The 13,001-nt window shown below is 28.4% G+C and overlaps 1 protein-coding gene across 1 annotated transcript in view; it reads right to left on the bottom strand.

Annotated features, from left to right (window-relative positions):
- Nucleotides 1-2,232: 2,232 nt before the first annotated feature.
- Nucleotides 2,233-13,001, bottom strand: part of LOC122269910 (uncharacterized) — a 14,280-nt gene continuing 3,511 nt past the window's right edge. The window contains exon 2 of the mRNA XM_071181079.1: nt 2,233-2,306. Coding sequence (XP_071037180.1) covers nt 2,233-2,306 — 74 coding nt within the window. The remainder of the gene's footprint in view (nt 2,307-13,001) is intronic.

The raw sequence follows: 13,001 nt of genomic DNA, 5'->3' as shown, positions 1-13,001 counted from the left end.
ATTTGAATCTATCGCAATCTTCAAAAATAGCACCGATCCCAACATATTCAAATTTCCGACCAGCACTTATTATGTCAAGTATTTCTTTTTTAATATGTTACTGTCTCAGACATGAGTGTGGTGCAAGAAAACGGATTATGTCATGTGCATATGGTTATTATTTTTTACAAGAATTATTTGTTGTTGTTGTAGTTCATTTACGTCGCCCTAGAGCAGCACAATGGGCTATTGGCGACTGTCTGGGAAACATTCCTGAGGATGATCCGAAGACATGCCATCACAATTTTGATCCTCTGAAGAGGGAATGGCACCCCCGCTTCGGTAGCCTGATGACCTGCACGCGAAATCGAGCACTTTACAGTAGAACAGTTTAACGAGGACCAATATCGCACACCCTCGGTCCCTACGCAGACTCATCCAAGTGGTCACCCACCCACACACTGACCGCAGCTAGTGATGCTGGACTTCGGTGATCTGCTGAGAACCGTGTCTTAACAATCAGTCCACTGCGGGACAGTTATTTTAATGAGACAATGGAACGTTTCATATTTAATACAAAAATTTAAATTTTAACAGTTTTTTTTTAATATTTTGACGAAAGATGAAATTTCAGTAGATACCTAATAAACATATTATCTACCTAATAAACATATATATCACCCTTTTTTGTTAAATTAGTCATATAAAGCAATTGTAAATGGAAGTATAAATAGTTTCAACAACAAATTGAACTAATATAATATTGAAAACAAAACACGTACTTTTAAAGTCTGGAATAAGATTATCGGAATTATTTTTCTACAGTTTTCTTTGGAGAAAAGAATTTATTTCAAAATTAACGCAACGTGGAAACAGTGAACTGATAGTTTATGCTCATTTTAAATGTTCGCGTATTCTTTTGGCGTAGCTAAGGTTGACAGCGCCCGGGGACAAACTCTGTTTTTCCGCCCATTTGCAATGTGATCTCAGACTTCGGGACCATTTTAAAATTTAGATTGGGTTAAATTGCGTAGTAGACAGCGTAAATTTAGATTGCGTTATGTTACATGGAATGAGATTTTGAAATTTTAAAAAATATTTTTTTGAGAACAACACAACTCTATATCTTTATATATTTTAAAATTCAAAATTGTGGGATATTAACATAGTTTTGATTACGATCAGATGTTTAGGATAACATTTATTATTTTTTACTAATTAATTGAATACCATTTCTAAGGACATTTTTCATTGAATATGTCACCAGTTTATCCACACAAGAAAAAGAAAAAAAGAGAAAAGAGAAAGCCTGCGTGCGATACAAACTACAATAATTATCGACATCCTATTAAAATTTTAGGTGAATTGGATTAAAATTTGAAGAAAATTTTTTAGGAGGCAGTAATTTACCGTCGTTGAACAGCCTACTCAATTTTGAGTTTACGACAACCAATGTTCAACTACGTAGCTTTGTAATCTTGTACCCAATTCAGACGGACAGGGAATTCCTGAATCTAGTGTAGGGAGAAACTTTGCCTTCGTGGAATATTTTTTGATGGAACTAGACCGCATTTGCCGATCGCTAAAACCTCCTACGATTAGCCTGACGGAAAGGGGACAGTAGCGCATGATCCGTCTACCACTGAGGATATTATGCGTTAGAACTGTGGTCGGGGCGAACCAGGTGCGGAATTCGTATCGACCAGTCATTGCTTGAATTTGGCACTCTTCTAAAGCAGCTCCCGGGGACAGATGTCCCTTCTTGCACCCTCTAACTACTCCATTGCTTTTACTCACAACATTGTCAGTATGAAATATAGCTTAAAAGATTTAAGCGAACGAAATTCTTTACTAAATTCTTTTCTTTTAAGAAAAAATGTACAACAATTCTAAAATATTGTACTGTAATAGAAACTCGTGTTTCTTTTTTCGCATAATACTGTCAGTCTGCTTTTCCTTTTTCGTTGCAAAATTTTATGTGAAATTGTGGTGTATAATACCAAACCAAATTTGGTGTTAAAAAACTCTAACAATTGTGTGAATAATTACTTTATTTCAATTATAATTGCCTTATTACTCACTCGAATGTTCCTTTTTACGCTCTTCATGGTTGGCAGCAGGCCAGAGGATACTTTTCTCTCGTTCTCAAGTGCTCCGTCAATTTTGGAAAAATAAAAGTAAATTGTTATTTTATTTGTGTTAGAAGTGTTATATTTGATGAAAGAAAACTCCAGCCGCACATAATGAGTGAGTTCACTTAATTATCAACATCATTTCTGAAGTCATGTACTTTTTTAATTCTTCAGGTGGATTATGAACATTGAAGCCTAAATAAGATAAGTTATAAACTCTAGTATCTGCAGAATGGGGCAAGATCATAGTCAATTATTTACCATATAATTTCAATCTTCTTGTCGGATTGATTTGACAAATTGATTACAGCCTATTTAATACCAGGTAAGATTCCATATCTGTATATATAGTATATATAAAAAATTCAACTAGTAATTTTATAATATTTCTCTACTGTTTTTTATGTCCAGTTCGAATTTATATTTTGTCAGTGCAGTATGTATGTTTGATTAACGAACTAATTTTATTTTATGAAAACTGTATCTATGCATCGTAAGTAAATGATTCTTGTCNGACTGTAATAATTAAACACCACTTTATTAACACAAGTCAATTAGAGAAACGCTGTTTTCACACATCCGAGCTCTTCGGATTCATAAGATACACTAATTTTTCATAGATGGCGCTTCTGGCGTCAACATATATATAGTATATGTATATATAAAATATTCAACTAGTAATTTTATAATATTTCACTACTGTTTTCTATGTCTAGTTCGAATTTATATTTTGTCAGTGCAGTGTGTATGGTTGATTAACAAGCTAATTTTATTTTATGAAAACTGTATCTATGCATCGTAAGTAAATGATTCTTGTCCTATATTTTATTGCAAAAGTAAAATTATCGTGTATCATATCTTGCAGTATTTATACATTTTAATGTGAAAGAACATCCTCGGTGCTTAACTACTCCAGGATCTATCCTTAGAGCTTAATGAAGTGGAACTTGGGGTAAAATAGTAATCCCCATTTTTCGTGTTAAAATACAGTAAAATGTTTTACAGTGTAGCACAAATGGTGCAAAAATTCAAATTCAAATGAAGTTTGGAACACCCTTTGAAAAAGCGACTTAAATTTATACATTTACGAATGCAATTTCCTGGTCGCTAAAACCATTCTGCGATTGGATTGGACCGATGGAATTTATTTCTAAATAATATATATTGTTAATATTTTATTTTCTCTAAATAAAATGTAGATACTTGGGCAACAATGCATAAATAATAAATTAGAACTAAGGACAAGCATTTTTACAAATGACTAAAGTCAAAGGAATGAAATTTAAAATAATTCTAATTATTTTCAAAAATTTATATGCAAATTTAAAAGACATTGGTTTAATATTTTATTTTGTCTGAATAAAATTTAAATACTTATACAAAAATGCATAAATAATAAATTAGAACTAAGGATAAACAGTTCTACAAATGAATAAAGACAAAGGAGTGAAATTTAAAGTAATTCTAATTATTTTCGAGAATTTATATGCAAATTTAAAAGACATTGGTTTAATATTAATTTAATTACATTCTAAAAATAAATCTATCAGCGAAAGAAATAATCGCTACACGCTTATTTAGTTGTTATTAATATGTCAGAAAGTAATTAACATTAATTCAGGCAAACATCTGCTTAAAATATAGCCTGGAGATTAAAGAGGCATTTATTATTTTTGTCAGAATTAATTAGTAACAAGAATGTAAATAAAATTAATTTTTGAAGGATAAGGAAGATTAAAAAAGCAACAATAACTTCATAACCAGTTATTTTGGTCGGCAATTTATAAACCGTGAATTAACGGGAGAAAGCTTAAGAAACTTATTAATTGAATTTCAGAGCAAATTGATACCAAAATATTCGCTAAAAAGCTCCATGAGTGTATAAAAATCTCTTAGTGACCTGTGCATTATTGATTTTGATTCAGTGCATCTCATTCATGCAATTAATAAGTGTGTATAAATGTGAATATGCAAAAGATTGAAGTGTGCAACCAATTAGAGTAACATAGTCGTATTTGGCAAAATTGACTTAATGTTACAAATGTCTGGTGCAATTATTAAATCGGGTACTGCTGCTACAATGACAGGGTCATTGTAAACTGCTTCATTTATATTGCAAGTTAATTAACTTTATTGGGTGGATTATTCTGAATTACTTTCTTTAACATTTTAACATTCAAAGAAAATATTCATAACATTATATAATGAGTACCTTTAAAAGAACTTACAAGCACTGTTGATTAAACTGGTTGCTCACATAGAAGTATTATGATAGTTGAACGAAGTAGCTCCGAGTTGCATTGACATCTCTAAAATTGCTTTTCATGTAAATTTAGAAAAGTAGTCATTTAAATATTATTAGAATACATTTCTGTTTTGAGCACTTAACGAGTTTTCGACTATATGATAACGGTTTCTATCAGTCTGAAGGTCGTTGAAAGTCAAAATATTACTTAAATACGTTGATGTAAAAGTTTCCATTGATTATCTTGATATAGTTCAATATTGTTAACGAGGTAAAATATGTGACTTAATGATTACCCATTTTGTTTTACGATATAACATTTGTACAGAAATATTTTGTACAGTTATTTATATTAAAGTATCCACTTAAACTTTGGCATTTGAAAACAAGATATAATTTACCGTTCACACTGAATATGAATGTAAAGAAACCTTGTATGGTGTAGTATAATTGTATTCATTAAATTTTCTTGACATTGAATAATTTTTATTTTCAGTTATAATTATCGATTCTGCGCACTTTAAGAAGATCCCATGAAATTCAGAGAGTTAATTTATAAGGTCAATTCACTTTTTCTTAGAATAAAGTCCCGTAATTGTAGAAGAGTTTTACACAACGAACTTTCTTTGTAAAGTGCTTTTACCTAATTGTAAAGGACAGCAAGATTAGAAGCTCTGACCTTTAATTTCTGAGATTTTCAAATAAAGCTTTCTAACCCCCTTTAGAGGAGTATCTATGGTCGTCACAACCTCAAAATATGAACCCAAATGACCCGGGTTTGAACCCAGCTCTTTTGTACATTCTTTACGTTTGTACACTCGCAACTCCTTCATTCCTCTGCAGATAACAGATTCGAAGACAGACAGAATTCAAAAACACTCTATTTTGCTTTGTTTCCACGAAAAACTAGCATGAGTCAACGGCAAGGCCCAAATTTTTACGAGCATGACCGTTAATTAGCTGCCAGTGGTTATATATTTGAAGATAAAAAGTTTACATGCATGCCCGTATTTTAAGATTATGACTGTTTCAAGAGCATAGATTCATTTTTATAATCAGTGACTGAAATACATTTTTGCTAGTCACTGACAGCAGCCTTTTTTTACATTTTAATACAAAATACGGACATTTTTTACATTTTAATACAGTCTTTATTCAAAGGGTAAGTTTATGATAAACCATGTAGTTAAACCGTGTAAAGATGTAATAGCTTAAACACTTTTCTTATTTTAATCAAGGTGTTCATTAATCTGCTTCCTAAATATATAATTTTAAGATCCTTTGTCGAAAAAGTCAAAAAGGTATGCACAATAAGGATCAGAACTAAAAATCAGTAAATCGCATTTACATTTTTTCAAATCACTAGTGAGGAAGGTTGAATCAAAAGTATAAAAACTAGTTTGATTACCTAAGGAAACTTGGAGGTATTTATAACTATCGTCTTTCAATTCAAAGCTGTTTCTTTCTACTTTCAAGCAGATTTTAGTGTTTTAAATCAAGCCTTCTTCGGTAGTGATTCATTAGATTTCAGTAGTATTTTTGATTTTAATTCTGTTATTCTATTTCTAGGAGAGAAAACAGAAGCGTTCTAATTTGTAATCACTTAAAATATCACAATTGAGAAAGATGGGGATAATCAATATATTCTTTATAATATTTAAACAAAATGCATTGGAAGTTTGCATGCTAATGCAGCCCTATCACCATTAAAATTTATATGGCAGATAAAATATTAAAGTGAAAGAAATTATTCTTATTTGACTCTTCTATTGTATTCAACAAAATAATAAAATTGCATTTTACTTTATTCGCAAACATAGACATATTTACGAAATAAAAAATGCTGTACAAAAAAAATCTTAATTGTTCAACTAGTGAAAAATGTTCCCTTAAAAAAGAAAAGAAAAAACTAAACATTTAAGATTAGTTCTTAAGAGAAAATGGAGCAAAGGGCACTTAAAAAGGAGAACGATGCATGTATATCATGGAAGAAAACATTTTGAGGATAAAATTGCTCTTTAAAACTGGTTCATTTATACCTTGGGTAATATTACGTTAAATTAAAAGATGGGGAAATACAAGTATAAAAAGTACATTTTTTATTTTAAATAGTTCATTTGCCAGATATTTGTTAAATTTATTTTATGCTTTAGATTCTGCTTCTAAACGTTAATATATTGCAGTAAACACTAAAAGATGTATTAAATTTTTTTTCGTGATAAAAGCTTCAAAATCCATAATGTTTTATTTGAATATTACGTAATCAAGTAAATTTTAAAAATTTAATGCTTTTAATTAACTTTTGCCAAAAAAGCTGAAAATAATTATTTTAAAAATGCAGTTCGCAGATCAATTCGCAGTTCGCAAAAATCAATTAGCAGAAACCAGTTCTGCTAATTAAAAAATTACATAGAATCTATGCTTTCTGTTTCACATTTTATACCATTCTTTCAGAATTGTTATGATAGTACTTTTTTGTTCATTAAAAATTTATTAATTTCAATAGTGCATATTTTATTGATATTATTTGGATTTTCCCCAGCTCTCAAAATTCAACTTATAACTTATTACTTCAGCTTACAACTTGTAACTTATATTTCAAAGAATAAACTTAGTCTGTATGTTGAAAAATATACTTCATACTATATTTTATAATTTTTTAATGTTGTGAAATAATATGAGTGCATTAATTAAAAGAGGTGGGGATTTAAAAATTTTTTTTCGAAAGTGTATTATCCTGCTATTTAAATTGTTTTCAAAACTTTTAGCTTAAATTTTAACTAGCCAAACGAAGCAATTTAGTAAACATTAATTTCGTACAGTAAAACCTTGCGAATTTAAAAAATTCATTCACGTATAATAAGTTTTATTTAAGCAAAAACAATAAGAACAATTTAAAAAAACTGTGCTGTAGAAATATCTATATATTAATAGGCTAGCAATATTTTGTCTCGCTAAAAACTCCCAAACTACGCAACAGAATTAAACAAATAAGGTGTCGTTTTAAAGGTATTGTTATGTAGATGTGCAATAAGGTCTTAAATTATGAAAATTTCCTTTAATTAATTAATAAAATTAATAATTTAGTTTCAACCAATGAGAATTCAGCAAATCATTTTTCGGGTGGTTCGCATAAGCATTGTTTCCGTAAGCATCGTTTGATTTAAAGCATTTCTGAATTAATAGATTGATAAACAAAAATAAGAGTGGATAAAAAAAACGGAACTGAATTTCTTAAAAAAAGAATTCAATATCTTTAGTTCCTTTGATAAATTTTTAGTTTCATGATAAATTTTTTGTTTCGTTACAATAGAATGGCAATGGCATCGTGCGAATATTCAAACCAAAACAAACGTGCGAATATTCAAACCAAAACAAACTTTCTACAAACAATTATTTTGATTTGAGATTTAAAACGATATCTTAGTTATTTAGTTCTATTTTTATTTATTTAGTGCCTGCTGCCTAAATAAAATGCCTGCTATCAGGCGTCGAAATATCTCTGGCAGACGTCAGAGAAATGAATGGCGGAATTCTAAACGGGAAAGCATTTCTTATTGAGATATATTCTCTGCTACAGCTCCAAATTTCTCAGCTACATGAAGAAAAGATAATCAAATTGTGAAGGGGGCAGAGAAGTGTATAAATTTCATTAAGTAATTGATTTCAATATCTGGCATTTTTATTTTAAAATTTAAATTTGTTAAAATGTTTTTATAAGATTGCGAAGCAATATGCAATGGAACTGCGAAGCAGTTCTGGGGGTTGGCGATCGTAGCGAGCAGGGGGCGGAGCCCCCTAGTATTCTTTAAATTACTTATTCTTTCACCATCTTGGATTCGAATTTAAATTTATGAATTTCGCTTCCTCGATAGTTTTTTTTAAAATTTATTCTTGATCGTAGAATATCTTTAACATTACTAAATTTTTCAGAACTTTTTTAATTAAATATCAGGTTTAAATGACGCTTAATTTTAAGTGCTTTTACTGTTTTCAATTTTAAAGTTTAGGAAAGTCATAAAAAATGTTATATAAGTACTCTAATGTAAAACATTTGTCAGTTTTTCAGATATTATTACAAATTTGCATTTATTACTCTTTAACCTTTTTACGCAGATAGGACGCTGGTGTCCCTTTTATTTATATATTTTTTTCTCTGACGCTATAATTACGAGCAAAAATATATTTTAATATTTTTTAATTCTAAAATCATGGTTTAAAAGTTACTAAAAAACTATGATAGATCATCTGAATTATATTTGTACTAAAAAGTAAAATCCCGAAAAAGTAGCAGGTTTTTTTCCCATTCAGATTCAAAAAGTTTTGAAGAATTTTCTTTTTGTAAATTAACCTGATTTCAGTGATGAATAGCCTTTTTACTTAGATCTAAATAACTGCAATTAAGTGCAAGTTTGAAAAACCATTGCATGGAAGTGAACCATGTGAGGAAGATTTTATCTTTGATGCACAAAAGACATCGGTGTTCATGCTCCATTTCATAACCATAAATTATTAAAATACTAAATGTAATATTATTCACTTAATTTGATCTAAATGAATTAAAAATAGTAAAAAAAGTATGAAAAAAATGTTGAATAAAATTTCTTCGAAGGGTTAGACAGTTGCAGTGAAATTTGAATGAGACTGGGGCATTCTCTTAGTTTAAATTACCCAAAATAATTCTTTTAATCAAATTTTTAACTATTCTAATTAATTTACATTTATTTTAATCATTAATTATTTGTAAACATTTATTGGTATTAGTTCATTAAAGGAATATTTTTAAAATTCGAGAATACTGCCATATCCTTTATAAATAAATAAGCGGATTTTGAGATTGTTTTGGGGTTGATATGAGTAAAAAATACACTTGAAGTTGAAAATGCTGTTGCGCTTGCACCAAAAATAACCTTATCATTAAACCTGCACTCCAACCTCATTTATACTTCATAAAATCAACCTCATATACAGCTTAGCAATACATTTAGTTGAAATTTGGTAAAATTGTTATCACTTCAAACATACTAATTCGCTCAAAGTGCAGATAAAAAAATAACTTGTTCAAATAAAAAATCAACCTCTCTAAGCTGATTGCTCTCAGGTAGGATTTATATCAACCTATGGACAAACTAAAATGAGAATAAAACAACTTCATACACCTTGATTATAAACCTTGGGAGGTTGACTTTTTAAGATAGCTTTCAAAGTCAATTTCAAATGAATCTCAAATCAACCTTAGCATTAAAAGCAACCTTAAAAACACCTAATATTTTTGTAAGGGATATTTTTATTCAAGTACACAAACAAGTAGAGTTCCATTCAGAGTACAGTAAATTAACATCAGTTTATATAAGTATTTGTTATTTATTGAATATTATTAACAGAATATTTAGGGATACAACCTTGACAACGAAGGAAAATTACTGACACAAAAAAATACTACTTACAAAAACAGAGTTAGATTACTTTTCTTTCTGTAAAGATGTAGAAAATATATGTGTGTGATGGTTAACACATCGATTTAGGGACAACCGATACTTTCAATCAATGATAATGTAAGGAACTTAAGCCAGCTTATCTATATTGTGATGAAGATTTCTTCGCAGTAGGATGAGAAAAAAAAATATTGTTTTTCCCTTTTTTACCTACAATCAATATACTATTCTTTTAAATAGCTATATGGGCATTCAATTCTTGAAAGTAAAAACTAAAAAAATACAATTCTCTTTATCACAGAATTGTGAATAATTTTTATGAGACTTTTTTAACGAATGAGTTTTGTGACGCAGACCTTACGCAAACTATTGAAAAATTGAATATCTTGGACACACTAAATTCATATAGCGTAGTTTAAAATAAGAAAAATATGGTAAAAAAAACTATAGATATGAAAATGTAAAAGTTAAGAGTTGTATTACGTATTTTCTATCTCCGAAAAGTAGGCTCAAGGTTCCAATTATAGTGTACGGTTACTCATAGAATACGGTTACTGTTGTTAAACCACTGTTTTCAAGGTGGTTTAACCCTTAGATGCAGAATTTCTATTCAGCATATTTTTCGAACTTTTTTTTTATTATTTTGCATTATATTTAGGTCAAAATGAAAAATGCTATATTTAGCATTTTAATAACTTATGATTATGAAATACAGCATGAGACACCGGTGACTTTTTTGAGTTACATGACCAAACATGTTTCACAATATATTTATTTCCAAACAATATATTTATTTTTTAAATTTGCAGTTATTTAGGTTTAAGAAAAGCAGTTATTCATCATTGAAATTTATAAAAACAATTATTGATAAACTTTTGAATATTTTAAATAAACAAAACATTTCAAACGTAATACATTTTATTTAAAAATTTTAAATTTTAATTTCAGAATATTTTTTAAATACTTTTAGAATCTTTTAATAGAACAAATTTGGGTTTTATATTTTAGGACAAATACAATTCTGATGACCTAGCAGATTTTTTAGTAACTATTAGCCTTTTTTTATGATTAAAAAATACCAAATTACATTTTTGCTCGTAATTATTGCATAAAATATATATATATATATATATAAATCATGTTTTCGTTCGGATTGTATTGCAATATTGCAATATTGTTTATACGTCTGCAGGAGAATAAAGTTGTAGCAATTTTGAAGTACACTACAATGCATTAGATNATAAACAAAACATTTCAAACCAAATACATTTTATTTAAAAATTTTAAATTTTAATTTCAGAATATTTTTTAAATATTTTTAGAATCTTTTAATTGAACAAATTTGGGTTTTATATTTTAGGACAAATACAATTCTGATAATGTAACAGATTTTTTTAGTAACTATTAGCCTTTTTTTATGATTAAAAAATAAAATACATTTTTGCTCGTAATTATTGCATCAAATATATATATATATATATATTAAATCATGTTTTCGTTCGGATTGTATTGCAATATTGTGGATACGTCTGCAGGATAATAAAGTTGTAGCAATTTTGAAGTACACTACAATGCATTAGATTACTTCGCTAGAGAGATTTTAGGAATATTTTAACGCATAATAAATATATTCATTTAAAATTGATAATAATTTTAATTTTACATGATTTGCAATTAATAAATCTATGACAAATAACATATTATCATCTTCATTTAGTATGATTTTCAAAAGTAGGAAACCGTTTGAGACTACACAAAACAGTTCTATATTTGTATTTGGGAATTTCCAAAAGTCGAACCAAAAAGTTATAGTATATAAATTTATTTATCATTCCATATTTGATGTTTTTTAGACTTTGAAGTACGAAAACACGGGATACATAAATCTTCTGTTTTATTTCATGACAAAAATATGAACATAAATGAATATAAATCTAAAAAGAATAGTATAGAGCAGGCATTGTAAAATAAATCAAATAACAAAATACTCGCAGAGAACGCGCCAGATTTTTCTTTTAAAGAATTTAGTTCTATATGAGAATTTTAAAGCAGTTTTGGCAAACGTAAAACGAACTTCTCAAAGAAAAGTAAAAGAAGAAAAAAACTAAAAACATCTGAAAGATTTATCAGAAAAGTTATTTTAACACTTACAGCAAGAGGAAAAGTAATCTTCAGTTTCGGAAGACATTATTTCTCAGCTAAAAAGTTAAAAAGGAATGTATTATTGTTTTTGTTTATTAAGAACGCATTCCTAAATTCACATTACCACAACGTCTTCTCGAAAAGGAGAAAACAATTTAATAAATTCTTTTAAAGCGTTGAAGTAAATAATAAATTAAAATGTGCAAAAACGTTTACTTGAAATTACTTTTTCATATTTGTGTTTCGCATATTAAAATTTCCTAAATTGGCAACGTTTATTAATTTTATATAACGTCTTATTATTGCAAAAATATGACGTTTCATTATTACTAAAATAAGACGCATTTTTCTTCTTATAATTATGAAAATATTCCTTACGATATTAGCTTTAATATCGATTCCTCCAAAAGTCAACAAAAAAAATTTAACCAATAGCAACATCCTTTTCTAATTATCAAATCACACATGCGTGTTATGCATATTAAATTTATCTGGAATAAAGCTAAAAATACTCTGTGTTTGTTTCTAGAAGAAACTGTGACCTTTCTGAATAAATGCAGTTATCTTTAAAAACATGACTAAAATAATAATAGAAATTTTTTTAAAAAAAAACTTGCGCAATAATGAATAACTCTTAAACTGGTTGTCGAAGCTAGAGTTTTATATGAAAACTAGTTGGATACCCGTTCTTCGTACTGGATGAATAAAAAAATCTATTAATTAGTACTGAACAACAACCAAATAATGCGCAAAACTGAATGGCATATACCGACACGATTGAGAAGTTTAGTAAACTGGTAGGTGACAGTTTAAGGAGTATTTATAAATCAGTGAAATTGAGATAAAGTACTAATTGCATCAATATGAGCTTGTTTGATGTAACAGAATTGTTTCTTGTTTTCCCTTTAATATTAACATAACTAATCCACATCCTATTATCCTATTACGAATTTCCTACTATCCTTTTCTCCAGTAACTTAGATTTTCAGCACGTAGCTTATTTTGTTTTATATCAATTAATGCAATATATATCGTTGCCAATAAAGTACATACATGGATTTATATATA

This window comes from Parasteatoda tepidariorum, chromosome 5 (genome assembly GCF_043381705.1).
Source record: "Parasteatoda tepidariorum isolate YZ-2023 chromosome 5, CAS_Ptep_4.0, whole genome shotgun sequence".
Lineage (NCBI taxonomy): Eukaryota > Metazoa > Arthropoda > Arachnida > Araneae > Theridiidae > Parasteatoda > Parasteatoda tepidariorum.
The sequence above is the reverse complement of the archived record's forward strand: the minus strand, read 5'-3'. Positions and strand labels throughout refer to the sequence as shown.